The sequence below is a fragment of the Tursiops truncatus genome, chromosome 15, assembly GCF_011762595.2.
Source record: "Tursiops truncatus isolate mTurTru1 chromosome 15, mTurTru1.mat.Y, whole genome shotgun sequence".
NCBI classification, from domain to species: Eukaryota; Metazoa; Chordata; class Mammalia; order Artiodactyla; family Delphinidae; genus Tursiops; species Tursiops truncatus.
The window spans coordinates 46,417,944-46,437,761 of NC_047048.1; the positions used below are offsets into that span (position 1 = coordinate 46,417,944).

The window sequence follows — 19,818 nt, forward strand, 5'->3', positions numbered from 1 at the left end:
TTTTTAAATATAATCAACTGCCAACTGAAAATAGCTTCTAGAAAGAATGCTTTCATAAAACAATTTAATCCATGTGTTTATTTTGCAGTAACAGGAAGAAAATCCACCCTTTAACTGAGAGATTATCTGTTCGTCCCACCTCCCTTTCCTCCAAAACTCCAGCAGCTGCATCTCAGTTCAACTTTTGCTACCTAACATTTCTAAGAAGTTGGCTTTTCAACAGACATTAGAATTCTAAAACTCCTGTATTTAATGGGTCCACCCTCAGAGGCCAATAAAAGTGCAATCATAGAACAATAGGGGTCAGTATACCTCTTATCAAGAGTTCACCTTCTACTGTGATATCATTCATTCTTGGAGAGGAACTCAGAAGGTCAAACTGCTATCAGAGAAACATGTAAATAGATAAACTAAATGAAGCTAATGAAGAGACCATAATCAAATACTCCTGCGAAAGACAATTAGCTGGCCTCCTTCAGAAACACTCAGAAACTTTTTAAAAGTAGGAAGGAGAATGCTGTGAACCTCTAAGAATAAAACAAATAACATTAGTTTAAGGAAATTGCCCTCCAGGTAAATATAAAAGCAAAATTCTTCCCAATAATATTAAAAAGTGAAACGCACTTAGTGGAAAACTTATGAGCCTAAAGCATTTGTTGACCGAATAGCAGAAACCAGTCTATGAAAATCATAATTGAAAATAAAGTCTATAATTCTGCTGATTAGACACAGACACTATAAATGTCTATGTCTTCCACTGTCCAGTGTTTATTCATATACATAAATTAAAATACAATAACTTAAATACAAGCAAAACTACCCCTGAACAGTTTCTTTCTTCTTAAGATGTTTGTATCTCAACTCATGTTCAGAGCAAAAACGTATCAGAAAGGAAAATACTCTATTTAATTTTTCAAAACCTTTTTGTTTTAGGGAGGATGCCTTAAATACAAAAAACCTACTATCTACTAGGTTCTAAAGAAGATGGACAAATAGTGGGAGTATATGAAAAATACTTTCACTTCTTAAAATAAATACATATAAAACAATAACTTATTACCTCCAGGAAAAAGAACTGGTTACCTTTTTTTTTTTTTAACCTTTTGGCATTCCTGTTCCCTTCCCTTAAATAAATCAGTTATTTATTTGAAGCTGCTTTCTGTTCATTTCTCAAATAAATATTCACTGCTGGGGTTACTAGCCTTCACAATTATAACATTATTGTAACTAGTCAAAAATGAAAATAATATGATTTTGCTTAACTTCTTTTTAATACAGATGGCTTAAAAATAAAAAGAACCAGTGTCTTTCTATTGTAATCTTATAAATAGCCTTCTAACCGTCTTGTATTTTTTATAAGCTTCCTACCACTCCCCTGTTGTAGTAAACTTCAGAAAAGGTTGCGATTCCAAAGGGCTGCCTACCAACTGAATGGCATCCTGGCCTCGGCAGGCTGAGCGCCTCATTCTGGCTGCTCTCACTCCCTCTAGCGATGGCAAAGCTCATCTGTCTGATCACCCAGTTACCTCACTGAACGAGAGCTTGGCGAAGTCCTGCCCATCTATGACATCACCCCCTTCTTCAACCACTGCGAGGTGAAGCTTTAACTTCAGACTTGGAGGTGGGCTGTGCAGTAAACTGGAATGCTGTCCCTTGCTCGCTCCTCAGTGGAGGCGTGATCTGAACAGGACCAGCTCAGCCTGCAGCTGCCATTGGCTTTGTGTGGACTGGACGCCGAGCTGGGCAGAGGGGGAGGGTTATTACTCCAATTCCCAGGCAGTGGAATTACAGCTAGAGCGGCAGAACATATGGGATTGCTTTTTCTCGCCTTCCCGGTAAGTGTTTCCCATGTTTTTCCTTATGATTGTCCCAGAAAGTTTGCTTGGTTTTACTCTCTAGAAAGAAATGACTTGGTATCATGAGGCATCCAAATACGAACGTTTGCTCTGTCACCAGGACGAGCAATGTATGTGCGTGCAAGCCAGCAAGGAAAAATTGGACTGTTACAGCCAAATGAAAGAAGTTTCTTGAAACCTTTCTTTCATTAAAAAAAAACTAATGATAAATGGCTATTTTCTGTCTCGTGTCATTGCTATTTGAAAAGAGCCTTATAGAAAACATTAAGTTGGAAAGTTAAATGTTAGATGTTAAAGAGTACGAGGCAGATTTTTTCACAGAGAGGAAAGCGAAAGGTCTTGCTAACTTGGTGTGTACTGTACGTGTGGTATGATCACCAATTGCTGCTTTTACAACTGTGAAAGAAAATCAATAATCCCTCAGCCCATAAGTACGCAGTACATGAAAAGCATACATCTTGCTCACAGCTAGCCCAGCTACTCCTGGAGACTTATGTGCCTCTGGAAGGATTAACAGCTACACCTAGATTTTAAAGCTTGCACTGCTATCCTGCCAGAGCTGCTTCAAGCATTTCAGGCTTGCAAATCTCAACTAGTGAACTCAACTCCGAGGAGGGGGAGACTCTCTTACAAACCATAGCCCCTCTCCAGAAGAACGCCAAAAATCCATTGCTTGGGCACATGTAGTATGTGACTAGCATAGTAATTGGCAAAGTCTACTCAGAAAAACTAACAAAGCTCAGCCTGGAAGTTAAGCCTGATGTATGCAGGGATTTCAGTGTGGCAGGGGGTAAAAAATGAGTAGAGCCCTCATCAAGTGGGATATGCAGAGTATCCATTCACTTGCAACTTATAATGGGAAAATCTTATATTGAAAGAAATATTTTTATACAACAAAGCTTTCCAAAAGTAGTTAAATGTATCTTCTCAAGAAAATTTTTTTTCAGTGAATTAGATCTGAAAGAAAATGGTTGCATAGAGGTAAAAAGTACAACAGGCCTACATTTTCTCAATATCTGGGGGTTTGATTGTTATTTATTTATTGAGAATTTAAAAGATTTTTTAAAAGCCTTGATATTGCCAATCATGGGACCAAATTCTCCAATGGTTTTAACAATTAACTATTTTAAATTTTCTTAATAAATCTATCTGCTCTAAAACGCACACATATGTTCCTTCGTTATAGCTGGAAACAACATGAATAAAGCCACTAGAAAAGTGCTTCAGCTGTAGCAATGCCTTTCATTTATCCCCGACAACATAGGAATATCCGGACCAGCATAAACATAAAGAATGAATTTGTCTGTTTTCAGATAGGACCACTTATGTCTGCCCCAAAGTGACATATGACAGATACCCATCTCTCTTGAAATGAGTAAAGAAAGAAATGAACCTTTTAAAAGTACTACAAAATATTAATATTACCGCTACTACCAATATTAATGATAATATGCCAGGTTTTAATCTATAAGAAGATTAAATCAGAGATATGCCACTTAGTTGGCAGATATATGTGTGTGTATACACAACATATACACACACATACACAAATACATACGTATATTAGCCTGAAATAAAAAACAGCGTTACAAAAACATGATTGCATGTATTTTAAGTAGGAAAAGCACGTCTAATTTCTTTTTTAAATAGAGCACTGCCAAAAATATATCTAGTCCAAGGATCAGAAAAGATATTATTGAATGAATAAACATAATGAATTCATTAATATTGTGTATAATACTATCAGTTATTAATTAGGCTGTATAATACTATCAGTTATTAATTGAGCTTTTCATTCCCCCCCCCCATTTTAACTCAATTATGGTTAGGTTCAAAATGCCCAATTAAACACTTCCTAAACATTAACGTTTGTGGAATATATAACTGGGCAGCAAGTAAAGTTTTTACAAAAAGAAGAAAAACAGTAAGAAAATTTGTCATAACTGAATGTGGCAGTAAAATAGAAGGTATGTTTCTTTTGCTTTCAAGTGTTAATTAAGGAGCCTCCAATTCCATCGAAACTTTTTCAGAGCTAAATGAAGCGGTGTGAAATAAATTTGGTTGAAATCTTGTGGCTGTCAGACTTTGTTAGCAAGCTATTAATTATCTTTACCCCAGTTTCTTCTCTAGACTATATTGCCCAATCAAATAGAAACTCCAATTACATTCAGCACCTCCTGCCTAGGGACACAAGACCCTAATGAACACTCAGTGTCTCCAGATGAAAAATACAATTTTCATCTTTAAACATGCAAGTGCACTGCAGAGAGATTTGTCTCTGCTTTTCTTGGCCACACACACTAGGGCTTCCTCTTCTTTCTGAATTATTTTGAACAATTTTAAACCCTACAAAAATCAGTAGCAGAGAACTTGCCTTGTATTAATGTCATATGAATGCTTCTTTATGCTTTTATTCTAGATATGCCAAATGTTCATACCAACATTAAATTAAATCTGGTCATTAGAAAAAAAAATTGGTTTAAAACTGCCATTTCAGTGGATCTTAACTTTTCCCCCTATTTTTAAGGTGGGTGGGCTACATAACAAAGAATGTGTTTAATGCCAAGATCCAAGACTAACTTAAAAATTTTGATTAAACCCCCTTAAATATTCTTTTATTCAACCAGTTTATTTTAATAGCATTATAAATAATTGTTGACAGTCAAATGAAGACCACTATAAATGAAGTCAACGAGGGAAATAAGATTCAGTAAATTTTTCAAAGCCTGTAACTTCTTCCCTCCTTTTCTCCTTAGTCCCCCTTGCCTCCTACCCCCACCTTTTGCCCCAGAGGCCTTTACTGTTCTTCTCAACGGGAGGCTTTGTTGTAATTAAACCAGAGGAAAACTGGCTGGCAGCAGCCAACATCTGACTTAGGGCTTCTGAAAGCAGTGTTCTGGTAGAGTGTACCACCCCCCAGTGGGCAAAAACTCTACAGTAAATCTCTAAGCAGTATTAATTCTCCAAAGTGCCTTTTTCTCTTCAGAGCATTAAAAGGGCCTTTTCTCGACTCTTTCTAACATTCCACCATTTCAAAAACTTATCACAAGTCAACAAACAAATTTCCATCCAGGAGATGGTTTGTAAATAAATGTCTTCTGGAAAAAGCCTTCTGCCGCTGAAGAACCGAAATAGGAATATACATTTCAGAAAGCATTTGCCAGTTTCAGAATGCAGATCAACATCGCGAAATTTGGTAAACCATCACACTAAAAAACAGTCTGAAAGCCATGTTTATATTGCATAGGACAGCAGGTTTCAGGACTTTGACTTGTCTGTTGACAAGAACACCAGAGAAAACAGATTTTAAGTAAAAAAGAACGAAATGTAATCTAAGCAGCAGCTAAAGTTTCATTTGTTTAACATATGCATAATCTCTTTTCCTAGCCCCCAAATCAAGTGTCAGGAATGTATAAAAAGCTCTCTCCAGGTATTAGTCTGCTTAAATGAGAGAAAGGAGAAATTGCTCTCTCTTGATGAGACAATGACAGCTTTTGTTCTTTATTCTTTCACTTTTCACGTGCACAAGTTACCGTGGCAACTTTGAAAAGAAAACCCAGAGACCACATTTGGTTAAACACCATTTTCAAAGTGTGCCACTGGACTGTGGATTGATCAGTTTATGTGTTGATGATTTTCTTCCTCTTCATTTGGTTTAAATCAACAATACTCAACTCTGACATGAAAAACACAAGGTGTTTTTTATGATTATGGATGTTATCATCCAGCCCAGTGCTTGGCACACAGTAGACCCAAATATTTGTTCTACTAGAGTATGGAAACTTGAATATTAGAAATTTAAAGCATATCAACCAAATTGTACTAACAACACTGAAAAAGGCATTTCAAGTTTGCAGTGGGAAAACGTGGTTTAACAAAGATAAGCATAGTTTTAATTGCAATTGCTTAAAAGTCAATGCAAACTTAAAGCTTGTCCCCTGCCCCAAGCTCTCTACTGCTCACCTTTACCAACCTCTAAATTAATATCTTATTCATTCTTATAAGCCATGGTTTTCTAACTCATTTAGTCTGGCTTAATATCATAAAGGAAGCAGCCTTCAATATGATGAAAGATAACATCCCAGTTTGCCTTTTTGTTTTAAGGATGCTCAGTTTAACTTTATAAGCCAAAACAAATGAAGCAGAATTAGATTCATTTATCACAAACCTATTGGGGAAAAGAACCAGTAACATAAAAGGAGAAAGTAAAAATACTTTGCTTTGGAACTTTCATCCCCTATTTGCATAAATGAAACAAACCTTACAGGCCAGAAAATAGTCTGGATAAAACTACGTAAGGAAAGGCACACTTGCTTCTCTGCCTCTCAGCAAACCCTTCAGACTTCATGACTCTCAAGAGGAGAGTTAGAGGTCCTTCTGCTTGCCTGGCATTAAACAAAAGAATTGGAACTTTCCTGAAATCTGATGATCGTGGAAAATTTAACTACCAGACAGGCTGCTTAGAAAGCATTTTGCTGTCACTATCAACTAACCTGATGTACTCCAGTTTTTCAGTTTAACCATCCACGTAGTTTATTTGAAATATCATTTGTCATTACAAAGACTTAGCATTCATAGGTTGATCATTTTGTTGAGCTTTCTAGCAGCAATTTAAACCTTCATGAATAAATTACTTTCCTAATACTCCAAATTATGATTGTATAAATTCCAGTTTACCTAGAAATATTCACAGACTTGGATAAATTTGAGTAAGCATACGTTTTCTTCAATCTCAAGGTTTTACTCAAAATAATAATGCAATTAACTTCGATTAAGAGTTCTACATGCCTTTCTACTTTTAGATTTAATATTTTTAAAAGTTTCCCAGAGAGTTAAGAGAACCTGATGTGAGGCAAAGCATTAAAAAGAAACGAAAACTCAAAACTCTATACTCGATTTAAGATTTTTTTTAAATGAGCAATGATTTCAAATCAAAGTCCATTTAAATCAAAGGGAGCAAATAAAGGATTTAGGAAGTTAGCACTATCAACATATAATCTTAATCTAGGTGTTCAAAGCATGAGAAATACCTTGTCATCTCAAACATTCCCACCTCCAAAATATTGTAGTAGCAAAGAAGGACTCATATAAACATGTAGATTACCTCAAGTTCTTGACTTTATTTAAATACCAGTTTTCTATTCAGATACAACTTCTTCAATTATGTTAGTTTTCTTAAACTATCTCAAAATGATAGCATCTTTATCTATTCACATTCTTTTAAGTATATCATGGAAATCAATTGGAGGCTTCTTGCAGATGTGATTACATTATAAATGCATTTTTAAAAATCCACAATTTTTATTTATAAAGATAAACTGAATAGGAAAATCCATATTAAAAATCTGATTTACCAGTGAGGCGATTATGTTTTTCTTCTTTTTGCTACAGTTCTACATGCTATATACTGAAGCAATGATACAATTTAAAAAAAATTTTAAACATTCCTTTAAATAACCAGGGCTCCATTTATGTTTCCCCCCAAGTTACCCCATTAACAATATTTTTCTAAAAGATCGATTCCTTTTTGTTCAGAAGTAATGGCCTCTTTCAAGCCTATGCAGACATAAAGGCTCTGAAGTCAATGTTGTGGAAACCAGGCCACAGTGTCCATGCCAGTGGGGATCATTTTTCTTTTCATCAGTCACATTCAACTACAATGTCTTTATGTGCGTGAATATGTAGAGCCAGCTCGGAAAGAGGGAAGTGTAAGCATGGGGGCAGGATCACCTATTTTAGATGGAGAGACCATTACGGCCTCTAATATGCAAAATAAAACAAAACTCTGTAGCACTATAGGTTTTAAATATAAAAAGTCAGGAGAAGATATAAAATATAAGATATAAAACACAATCAAGCATGCATTGAACTGTTTGAGCTTAAGTAAAGGGAGTAAGAACTTGTGAAGGAAGCTTCATTTTTCAAAGAGTATCCTTCTCTCCAGAGAAACATGCTTTATATTTTTGCCTTTTGTTTTAACGCAGTCTGGGGAGAAAAGAATGGCATTTTCCAAGAATTTAATGAGATTTCAGGCTTTCTGTTAATCCCACATTATTACCACTATTGTATTAATGGCAATGTGAGTTTGCATATCAAATAGAGCAGAGGAAGCAGTTTCACAAATGTAAAACAGAAAAATAAACAAATTAATCTTCCTTCTTTTCACACCAATTTAGAATATTTTTTCTTTCTCTGGGCTAAAAATGTGAAAATCAATACATATTCTTGGAGCTTGAATTGGTGAAATACTTACAGCTCAGCTACAAGCTTTAGCTCTGGTTATCATTATGATCATCACCTTGCACATACTCTAGGCTGACCGACGATTTTTAAATTCCCATTCGTCAGATTAATCTTTTCAACTTTAGAGTATGTCCTGGTGTATGAGAAATGGCCAGCTATTGGCAACATTTTAAGCAGGTTCTCACCTGTGATTTTTATAATGGTTTTGATTAGTTTTTAATGCAGTTCAACAAAAGTAACTGTTTTTTAAATTGCTTTAAATTTTTTCTTAAATTTACCCAATTACTTTATATGTTGAATAATTTTCAAGCTTAGAAAACATTTACAGAAGATACTTTTTAAAGTAAAATTGTAATTATAACTTCACAGCTTGCTTTTCCATTTTCACATACCAAGAAAGTGTAACAGTTTTCAAGAAAATACTCCACTGAAATTCAACAATAATGAGCAAAACCCTAAAGGCATCACTGTAAAACCTCACATTAAACAATAAATCACTTAAACTTTCCTTTGTGGGCACTTTGCAATATTCACTAGAGACTACTTTATCCATCTGCTAACTGCTATTTTGATTTCAAGTTGCCTAAATAATAAATTAAATGTATCTGTAATTTTTTTTCAGTTTTCTTCTGTTAATGCAGTCTATTAGTGTTGATATCTGGTGACAAACTAAAAGAAATCAAACTTTCAAAGAGAACCAGAAACACAAATTTTGGCCTTATTTAACATTCACTTTCAGTAGTGTTTGAATTCTGGAACAGATGCTATCCTTGTTGGATGCTAGGTAATTACTGGGGGAGAAGCAAATTGCTTTTACTTTCAGGGTCAAATATTTCCATGATACCTTAATGAACCCTACTTGTATAGAAAGCCCCTGAGTGGGTGACTTTGCATAACAGATACTGATCCTACCCACCTCCCCTGTCCACCCCCAAAAACTGTCATGCATATTAGATAATGAACAAAGCAGTCATCATTAAAATCTTGAGTCTCTTTGGTAAAGCCTTAAGCCCTTTCAGAAGTGAAAAAGACAGTCATTGGAGATTGGCATGTTGCTGTCTGAACCTAGAGAGAAATGCCTTGTCAGCTTTTGATATGCTTTCCTAACGGTCATTACAAGGAGACATTGAAATAGCTTCCTTTCTGTCCCAAATACAGTTTCTCAAGTTCAGTTTGCTAAAAATTGTATTCTCCTGAAAAAAATACTATGACTTGAACTTCTGTGCTGCCTTTTGGCCAACAATACCTGAGTAACTTGAGTTTCAAGATCATCAACTAGCCCTTAAAAACACCTCTAAGGAGGAAGGTCATAGTGTCCACATTCTGCAATTGGGAAAATTGAGGCCTGCAGGAAGAATTAAACAGGGCACTGGGCAAATCAAAAGATTTGCTTCTAAAGCAAACCCTTTTCAACTCTTTAAATTGTAGATTGTATGGTTTTGTAAAACTATGTTCAGAAATGTCTAAAATGTTACTATGGCATTTCTGTCAAAAATCCTTGTTATGTCTTTGTTCACCTCTTTGATGTGTACTTGTTTTCTTTTTAAACATTTTATTATTTTCTATCTAAGATTTAAAAGTGAATTTTTAAAGACTGGTCTGACCTGAATTCAAAATCCATGGAAGGGGCTTACTGCCTCTTGAATGAAGCTTTGCTTCTGATTTGTTGAACAATCAGTTAACAATAGAAATTATCTATTTGGTGACAATCTCAACTTTGGCTTCCACTTTATTTATATAAATGGGAAGTAAAAGACAAAGAGGTCATCTTATCCCTTTGCAACAACTACTATGACGAAAGATGTGTTGCTTAAAGAAAGAAGTGAAGTTAAATTTCTAGGAAATTTCTCTAGTGTGTTAATGTTCATTGTTAATAGTTCATTAAAACATTTTACTTTCACAGGAGATGCTCAGACCCAGTGTATTTCAAGGAACAGAAACATAAAGGAAATCTAGTATGCTTCCTTTTTTTTTCCCCATGAAGAATATTTGAATTAAGTTTTTTTTTACCTCTTGAAAGAATACCTGTTCTTTCATAACCTGTGACTGCACCAGCTATTCTGAGAAAGCAGCAAGAAGCAAAAGCTGGAAATAGCTATTTCACAGCAGGTAATCACACCTCAGGATGTAGCTACTGTACAAAGTTTATACTTGGATAATTCTGGATGGGAATAAAGGTGGGGGGTAACTGCCTGAAAACCTATTACTATACAGGTCTTAGCATCATGAATGGCTTTCTTCATGAGGATCTGAAGTTACTATCTCTGACCACATTGCACAGAAGAGCCAATAAGAATTTCAAAGAGAGCAGTTTCCACTAAGGGAATTAAGCTACACAAAAGGAACCTTCACACAGAAACTCTATAAGAAAGGAAAAAAAAAAAAACATAGGAAACCATGTGTTCTACATAGTAACAGGAAACTGAATTGTTTCTGGTCCCCACTTTAATAAGCTTGCCCACCATGCTGAACCGCAGCTGGAATGTTCATTGACAACAGCAAGCCTGATCTGGAGGTGTGTGCGGCATAGGATTACTTGAATAAACAGTGAAGAATATTTCCAAGGACTAAACAAGAGTTTATAAGTCCCAGCCCCTCACCAGGAAAATAATATATGCGCATTGGATTTTCACTCACGCAAAATTTACCCACATCGTTCAATAAGGTAGGAAAAATATTAAAGTCTTTTATTTTCATGCCTGAAATTATAAAGGCTAATTAATACCTAAAGGTGCTGAAGAAATTATATCACACAATAGATCAGTACAAATCTATAATTCTCCAGCCATGGAGAATGTTGAATAATATTTTAGATTAGAACTTGAAGAAAGATAAATGCATTGTGAAAACATGTTATGAGATAGAATGTAATGAAAAATGTTCATAAAGCCATTAAACCATGTAGTACAAAACATACAATAAAATGGGAGAAAGAAAGAGCTAGCTTAACATGAAATGGAATTTGCCACTTAGATTAGCTAGATGTATTAGCTGTATATCTTTCCTTCCCTAAAGTAAATGAAAAAGATTCCTTCTGATTTTCTTGCTAAAAATACCTATCTCACGTTTAATATTAATAATCAAAGAAAAATAACATTAATAATCAAAGCAAACACTTGGCTTTACTGGGATTCAGGATCTCAAGAGATTTGTAACTATTCCTGAATAGTAAGAGAATAGATTTTTTTGACTACAAATTCTACAGTTGTGCAGTCTACGTAATAGAAAGCAGATATAAAATTTTCGTTAAGAACAGTAACATTATTATCTTTAAATATAACAAATCATATTCATATGTGTCAATTCATTATGAATATTAAGAAAAAATTAGAAATCTGACTAGCTTGGTCAATGACTGGCTACAAAACTGATATAAAGTATTATGAAAATGCTTTAGAATATTCAATAAAACTAATTATATTTAACATTTCAAAGTCAGATAGATTTGGGACATAATACTTAATACCAGAAACATTTAAAGTAAAAAGATTATGTGATTGTGTTCGTTGTTAGCTAGCAATAAAACCTAAGCATGCCACAAAAAAAAAAATTAACTAATAAAAGTGATTATAGATGTTGCAGTTTCCATATCTATTTCAAATACCATTTTAAATACGCTGGCCTGATGGTTTTCTGTCTTTTTTTTTTAACTCACTCCATTTTAGGGCTCTGAAACTACCTTGTATAAAGACCTCAACACTGCTGACCATGATCAGCCCAGCCTGGAGCATCTTCCTCATCGGGGCTAAAATTGGGCTGTTCCTCCAGGTGGCACCACTATCAGTTATGGCTAAATCCTGTCCATCTGTGTGCCGCTGTGATGCCGGTTTCATTTACTGTAATGATCGCTTTCTGACATCCATTCCAACAGGAATACCAGAGGATGCTACAACTCTCTACCTTCAGAACAACCAAATAAATAATGCTGGGATTCCTTCAGATTTGAAAAACTTGCTGAAAGTAGAAAGAATATACCTATATCACAACAGTTTAGATGAATTTCCTACCAACCTACCAAAGTACGTAAAAGAGTTACATCTGCAAGAAAATAATATAAGGACTATCACTTATGATTCACTTTCAAAAATCCCCTATCTGGAAGAATTACATTTAGATGATAACTCCGTCTCAGCTGTTAGCATTGAAGAGGGGGCATTCCGAGACAGTAACTATCTCCGGCTGCTTTTCCTGTCCCGTAATCATCTTAGCACAATCCCCTGGGGTTTGCCCAGGACTATAGAAGAACTCCGCTTGGATGATAATCGCATATCCACCATCTCATCACCATCTCTTCAAGGTCTCACTAGCCTAAAACGCCTGGTTTTGGATGGAAACCTGCTGAACAACCACGGTTTAGGTGATAAAGTTTTCTTCAACCTAGTCAACTTAACGGAACTGTCACTGGTACGGAATTCCCTGACTGCTGCACCAGTAAACCTCCCAGGCACAAACCTGAGGAAGCTTTATCTTCAAGATAACCATATCAATCGGGTGCCCCCAAATGCTTTTTCTTATCTAAGGCAGCTGTATCGACTTGATATGTCCAATAACAACCTAAGTAATTTACCTCAGGGTATCTTTGATGATTTGGACAACATAACCCAATTGATTCTTCGCAACAATCCGTGGTATTGTGGGTGCAAGATGAAATGGGTGCGTGACTGGTTACAATCACTACCTGTGAAGGTCAATGTGCGTGGACTCATGTGCCAAGCCCCCGAAAAGGTTCGGGGAATGGCTATCAAGGACCTCAATGTGGAACTGTTTGATTGTAAGGACAGCACAGTTGTAAGCACCATTCAGACAACCACTGCAACACCCAACACAGTGCATCCTGCTCAAGGACAGTGGCCAGCTCCAGTGACCAAACAACCAGACATGAAGAACCCCAAACTCACTAAGGATCAGCGAACCACGGGGAATCCAGCAAGAAAAACAATTATCATTACTGTGAAAGCTGTCACCTCCGACACAATTCATATCTCTTGGAAACTTGTCCTACCTATGACTGCTTTAAGACTCAGCTGGCTCAAACTGGGTCACAGCCCAGCGTTTGGATCTATAACGGAAACAATTGTAACAGGAGAACGCAGTGAATACTTGGTCACAGCCCTGGAGCCTGATTCACCCTATCGAGTCTGCATGGTTCCCATGGAAACCAGTAACCTCTACCTATTTGATGAAACTCCTGTTTGTATTGAGACTGAAACCGCACCCCTTCGAATGTACAACCCTACAACCACCCTTAATCGAGAGCAAGAGAAAGAACCTTACAAAAACCCCAATTTACCATTGGCTGCCATCATTGGTGGGGCTGTGGCCCTGGTGACCATCGCCCTTCTCGCTTTAGTGTGCTGGTATGTTCATAGGAATGGATCACTCTTCTCAAGGAACTGTGCGTACAGCAAAGGGAAGAGAAGAAAGGATGACTATGCGGAAGCTGGCACCAAGAAGGACAACTCCATCCTGGAAATCAGGGAGACTTCTTTTCAGATGTTACCGATAAGCAATGAACCCATGTCAAAGGAGGAATTTGTAATACACACCATATTTCCTCCTAACGGAATGAATCTGTACAAAAACAATCACAGTGAAAGTAGTAGTAACCGAAGCTACAGAGACAGTGGTATTCCAGACTCAGATCACTCACACTCATGATGCTGGAGGACTCGCAGCATACCGTGTTTCGGTTTTTTTAAACCTAAGGGAGGTGATGGTAGGAACCCTGTTCTACTGTAAAACACTGGAAAAAGAGACTGAGAAAAGCAATGTACTGTACATTTGCCATATAATTTATATTTATGAACTTTTTATTAAAAGTTTCAAATTTCAGGTTACTGCTGCGATTGATGTAGTGGAGAAGCCTGAACACAATTCTATATTTTAGTACTTTTTAGTAATTTGTACTGTATTTTCCTTGCAAATATTGAAGTTATAAATCATTTACTTTGTGTTCTACTGAGTAAGATGACTTGTTGACTGTGAAAGTGAATTTTCTTGCTGTGTTGAACAATCAGAACTGCGTTCACATGAGATCGTTGTAGTATAAGCACAGGCCATTTTTCACTTTGGTATTAATGTAAAAAAAAAAACTGGCTGAATGAGAAAAATTAAATTTCAAAAGGTAGTTATGAAATAATGTTCCAATTATTAAATTTGTATTCCAGTGGTATTCAATAATCAAAATATGTGAAGTAATGGGCAATATCAGACTTGCTGCATAACTCCATTTTTACCCTAAGCAAATTAGATATCCTTAAGAAAGTAAACATATCTTCTGAACTGAATCCATCAGCTGGCATAAAAGGAGTGTGAAGTCTGCTGTTGTTAATGCCATTGTTAACAAAGCTTTGAGAATAAAGGACTTCACAAAAACAATACTGTAAGCGTGCTTCCAGGTTAGGGGGAAATCTGTACTTAGGAAAACATGAAAACATAGACTCGCATAGCGTAATGAACACAAATCTCAGAATTGCATTCTGGTTTTGCCTATACCATCCTGATTTTTGAAAAGTCAACTCTAAAGACACAATTGTTCATGTTTATGATGTTTTTATCATAAAGGATGTCAAAAAAAACTTACACACATTAAAAAGGTAGCATAACCATAAGCAATTCCCCTCAGCAATGAAGAGAAAGTAGTACTTTAAATGAGAATTTAAAAGAAAAATGAATACTAGAAATTAAACTTAGATCCGGTTTATGTGAAACATTTTAACACTGTACATAAACGTTCAATTTACGTTCACAATGATCAAGAATACTGCCCATTACTGTCACAGTTTTCCAGATATTACATAATTAACTTGTAATGTAACATTTCTTTCCAGCTTCCTACTGAATTGTGAGCTATTACTTGTTTAAAAACCTCATCACTTTTCTGTTGCCATGATTTTTTTTTTTCCCAACAAAAAACCAAAGTGCATTGTACGCCCTTTGGCCAGTCTTGTATGTGCCTTGATCCAACGCTACATGTATTCAGCTTTTAAAACTCGACAAATTTTTCATACTTCCTTAAATATGAAAAATTGTGGTCTTATTGCTGAATAAAACAAAAGAAAGGACAAAATAATTGTGCTTGCTTTTTCGGGATTATGTTACTATCACTAAAGTAGCAAACTGCCCAGCACATTAGTCCTAAGTACCCCCCTGTATTTTTCTAGGCATAAAAATAAATGTTGGCTACAAATAAAAAAAATAGCAATATCTTGAGCTTGTGTATCATTTTACTTAAGGGTTCAGCGTTTCATGCATAAACGAATATCCTAACAGTCTTTTGGAATACTCTTACAGAAAACTTCAGAAGTGGTTTTGTGACCTTCCAGTCTTTGTACACCGCTGCTGTTGTCCTGGTTGATACTTTAAGGTGGTTTTTGAAAAATTAATATTTTTTAAAATAGCTTTTTGGTAGTACGAGTTGGCATCAGAGGATCTGATATCCCAGATTTACCACTTACTAGGTATGTGAAAACAAACCATTTACTCTCCCTAGCTTAGTTTCCTTATGTATACAATGGGGCTATTAATACCACCCACCTCACAGGGTTGTTGTGAGGATTAAATGAGACAATGTGCTTGGAAACTGTACAATGTTCAACAAAATACAAGTTACTACTATTATGGTCAAGCAGAGTGAGCCATGTGTTCCCAGTGGTTTGTTACATATCGCTGCTTCTACTACTCTGCTAACAAATATCTCCAACTGCCTATGAAACCTCATTTATTCATTTGCCATCTTCAAATGTTTCTCAATACTTTCTCTTTTGATTTCCTGTTAAGGATAGTTGTTTTCTAGGGATAACTTAGCAAAGAAAATGTGATTAACACTGGATACAGGGAACATTTTCTGAAGGAAGTTTGACTTTGCTTCCACAGGTTTTGAGTAGTTTAGCTACACGCTCTGCCAGAAGTCAGGGAAAGGGCTGGATGGTTCCGTAAAGTCCCTATACACCTGTGAGTTTATAAAAAGTCAAAAGCCAAGACTATTTTCCAGTTAGTATATCTTTCATGAGCACAGAAAATTTTATGTGTTCTGATACATGCATTTTAATTATTTTACCTGGGGTAAATCAGAAATATGTTTTATTAGCAAATAGAGAAAGCAAATAGAGAAAGCAAATTTAGCAAATAGAGAAAGCACTGAGAGGGTAAAAGTTTATTCTTTTACCTAGGCTTGCTATGAAATCCAAATACTTTGCTGAAATATATATATACTTTCAATAAATGACAAAACACAAATCTCCACCTTAAGGGACACTAAATTAATTACAGATACATATACATCTATCCTAAGCTAAATGTTCACAATTTTTACTGATCAGGTACTAACAAAGAAAAGTGTAGGAAAAAAAAATTCAATCCTGAATATGCAGCTTATACATTTAACAAGAATACAATGGGGAAGCTACAAAAAAAATGAGGGAAAAATCACTCCCCTGCTGAACGTTTGACAAAAATCAAAAATTGCTTTTGGATGCAGGCACTTGTAACTGCATTAAATCACTGCACTTACACTCTCGTTCCCTATTAAAAACAACACTGTGTTCTTTCAGTGAGGCCTATTTATTAAAAGTATTCCCCTGTGCCAAAAGAACTAGTAAAAAACTCTGCTTTACTAACCCCATTTTCTGAGTAAAGCACATTTTATAGGTACATGCCAACATGACAGTTTTCATGAGGAGTCCAAAGAGACCCACGTGCTTTAAAGCACCTGAAGTGTGGGTGTTAAAAAGGAACCAATCCACCACTGAATTCACTTTAAGATTAGCTCATCTGCCCCTGAAAACAGTAGTGGCACTTACAATTCTAATTCCTTTCTCCTACTTAGCATGATTAGCAAATCTTAATTTAGCATAGTGTTGGAATTGAAACTACTGTACTTTATGCTTTTGGACTATTGATTAAATTAGCAAAAAAAAAAATAACTCATGATTATCAATCACTTAAGAACTTCAAAGTTCTTTACAAAAAAAATCTCAACAGCCAATGACCTTTACTGAGTGGTTTCTGTATTATAAAATAGTAGGAGCTTTGCCTTCAAGAAGTGTGCTGTCTAGAGGTTGTAAGGCATTAAACAAATAATCTAGTGAAAGTTATACTGTGACTGCAGTACAGACAAAATAATTACATCTATCTGGATGGATCAAGGAAGACCTCATGAAGGAGGTAAAACAAAACTAGGGCTGGTATTGAAAGATAGGATGGTATTTAAGGAGAAAGCAAGAAAAACAGATACTGGCCATGGAGGGAAAATGGTGAACAAAGTCATGGAGACTGGAAAACAGTTGCAGTGCTTCCCGATGCTGGCTTTGGTCAGAATCACTTGGGGAGGCTCTTCATGAATTTAACCAGGCCGCAAACCAGACCTACTAAATTTAAATCTCCCAGGTTAAGTTTGAGTATTTATATACTTTTAATTCGAAAGGTGTTTCTGCTGAGGTTGAGTACCACTGATTTAGGAGGTGTTTGTGGAAAGGTCAATAGTCCAGCTGAAATACAGGGTCCATGAAGGAAATAAAGCTGGACACATTTTTTTTTTTATGTCAGGCTTTGTTATATTGTGTTAAGTGTGTTAAATTCCAAGCTGAGAAGTCTTCATGATATTCTTTGGCAATGGTTGTTAAGCAGGTGCATAAATAATCAATACTTTAGGGACATTTTGTAGAAATAAAGAATACTGCATGAAGGAAAAAGAAGGAGAAACTGGGAGTAAGAAGACAAGTTAGATGTCTACGCAGTATTCCAGGCAAGAGGAAATAAGAGCCTGAACAGTGAAATAGGGTTTTTAAAAAAGGTGTAATTCAAAAGATACATGAAAGGTAGAATTTCTAGGAATTGGAAACTGAAGAAAGAATAAAAATTAAAGAAAGTTCTCAGCCTGAGTAAGTAAAATGTTGGTGAGGCAATTAATAATGATGGAAAATACTGGAAAAGCAAATGTCAGAGTATTTTGTACATAATGAGTTTGAATAGGTGACCATATGCACAGTACAGGTTTACACTGGCTGATTATTAGTAGTTCTGTCTTTGCCTTCCATAGTGACCCAATTTAGATGATAAATTATAATCACCGTAGGTTTAAAGTACTTTTATGTTACCCCTCTGGAAATGTCTACCAGGAAGTTGGAAATGAGGGTGTAAGATCTTCGGCATCAAGGAAGGGAATCCACATCTAACAGCTTATTATTAAAGTTGAGAGGATGGATGAGATCACCAACAGAACGCGAGCAGAGAAAGAGAGAAAAGAGACAAAGGAACACCTACGCTTTGTAGGGACAGAAGAGGGAAGAGGAATACAAAAACAAACAAACAAAAAAAACGGAGTCACAAAGGGGAAAGATCATTTTGAGAAGAAAATATAATGAAATCAAGGAACTAGAAACATTTTTAAAAGGAGGATGTCAAAAAGGTAGTCAGGAATACAGACTTGGAAGAGGAAACTGAATATGAAAAAAGAGGAGACCATCAGGGATTTTGAAGCAGTGTCAGCAGAGTAAGGAGGCAAAAAGCCTGTGTGATGTTGGCAGGATAATGAGAGATAAAGAAAACAGAAACAATGATTAAGTCTACTCTTTAAGAAGTTTGGAGGTGAAGCGATCTCGCTTGGTTGGTCATGTCGAGGATCAAGAGGAATAAAAAAGGAGTGAGTGCCAGGAAGGATATTTACTGACCTCAGGAATGAGATAGAGTTAGGAATCTACAATGAGGACAGGGAGCATATTTAACAGAAGTGAAGAAAATTGAGATGCACAAGAGGTGTGGTCCAAGTCATGGCTGTGACTCTAAGATGACTGAAGTTAAAGGCTGAGAAGCTGCAGTTTTGGAAGAGTCACTAGTGAGGAGGACACAATCACTCCGAGAGAGGGAAAGGATTGGTATGCAGGTAAGGCTTATAAGACAAGCCCTAAGGAAGATGGGGAAATGTCCCAGAGATGAAGAAGAGGGAGAAGATGATGGAATTAGACGATGTCGATATAAAATAAGAATTTCAAAAGAAAGGACTTTGAATAGTGGTGAAAAACCAAAGTCAAGAAGAGGTCTTTCAGGGGAAGGGAAAACTTTTTTGAAACTCCCTACCTCTATTACACACCCCTCCCCTTCCCTAGTTGCATCAAATAGTGACAGTAAGAGATGCAACAGGTAACAGGGAAGGTGTCATCCTCAGGGAACAGACGTCAATTAATTCAAGGTGGTAGAAAGAATGCTAAGAGAAATGTGAGTAGCATGGGAAGCTAGAACCCAAAAGTAAAGGACTGAAATGGGCGCAGTGGAAGCAGTTAGGATATGGGCCAGAGAGGAGGTCAAAACCTCAGATGGAAAGAGACACAAAGAAGTAAAGGAGAGCAGAGGAGGGCACTGCACCTAGGATTCTAGCAGATGATCACAGTTTAAAAGGATGTTGGTCATGAGAGGTCGGTGGAAACCTCTGTTCTAAATAGTATAGATATTCTGAACAGATGAAAGAAAAAGAACTAGAATAACCAAATTAACATTCCTCTATTCTTTGAACATCAAAACAGATTTAAATCTAACTTTATCTCAAAGTGTTTCTGAAGAAGTATTTCTACCCACCCGTGCAAATTTTTACCAGGCTTTCCCACAAGCATCATAGAATTCCAGGGGTAAGCAAATCACATTCTAGACCCCTCCCACTTCCTACTCACCATCTCATTTTTATACTATATGGGTGAAATGAGATTCAAAATAAATTTTAGGGCTA

The 19,818-nt window shown here is 36.1% G+C and overlaps 2 protein-coding genes across 6 annotated transcripts in view; one reads left to right on the forward strand and one right to left on the reverse strand.

The window, feature by feature from the left end:
• The window catches only part of MACROD2 (mono-ADP ribosylhydrolase 2), a 2,000,643-nt gene that overhangs the window by 1,661,597 nt on the left and 319,228 nt on the right, over positions 1–19,818 (reverse strand). The window lies entirely within an intron of this gene.
• Positions 1,613–15,311, forward strand: FLRT3 (fibronectin leucine rich transmembrane protein 3). 4 transcript variants are annotated; one of them, XM_019927586.3, is made up of 4 exons: positions 1,613–1,835; positions 10,003–10,208; positions 10,553–10,764; positions 11,765–15,311. In XM_019927586.3, exon 4 carries the CDS (start codon positions 11,808–11,810, stop codon positions 13,755–13,757), a length of 1,950 nt encoding a protein of 649 aa, XP_019783145.1. In that variant the 5' UTR covers positions 1,613–1,835; positions 10,003–10,208; positions 10,553–10,764; positions 11,765–11,807; the 3' UTR covers positions 13,758–15,311. The 4 variants fall into 4 exon arrangements, with proteins under 4 accessions (XP_019783145.1, XP_019783144.1, XP_019783143.1 ...); XM_019927585.3 differs by having other exon boundaries at positions 10,003–10,764; XM_019927584.3 differs by lacking the exon at positions 10,553–10,764.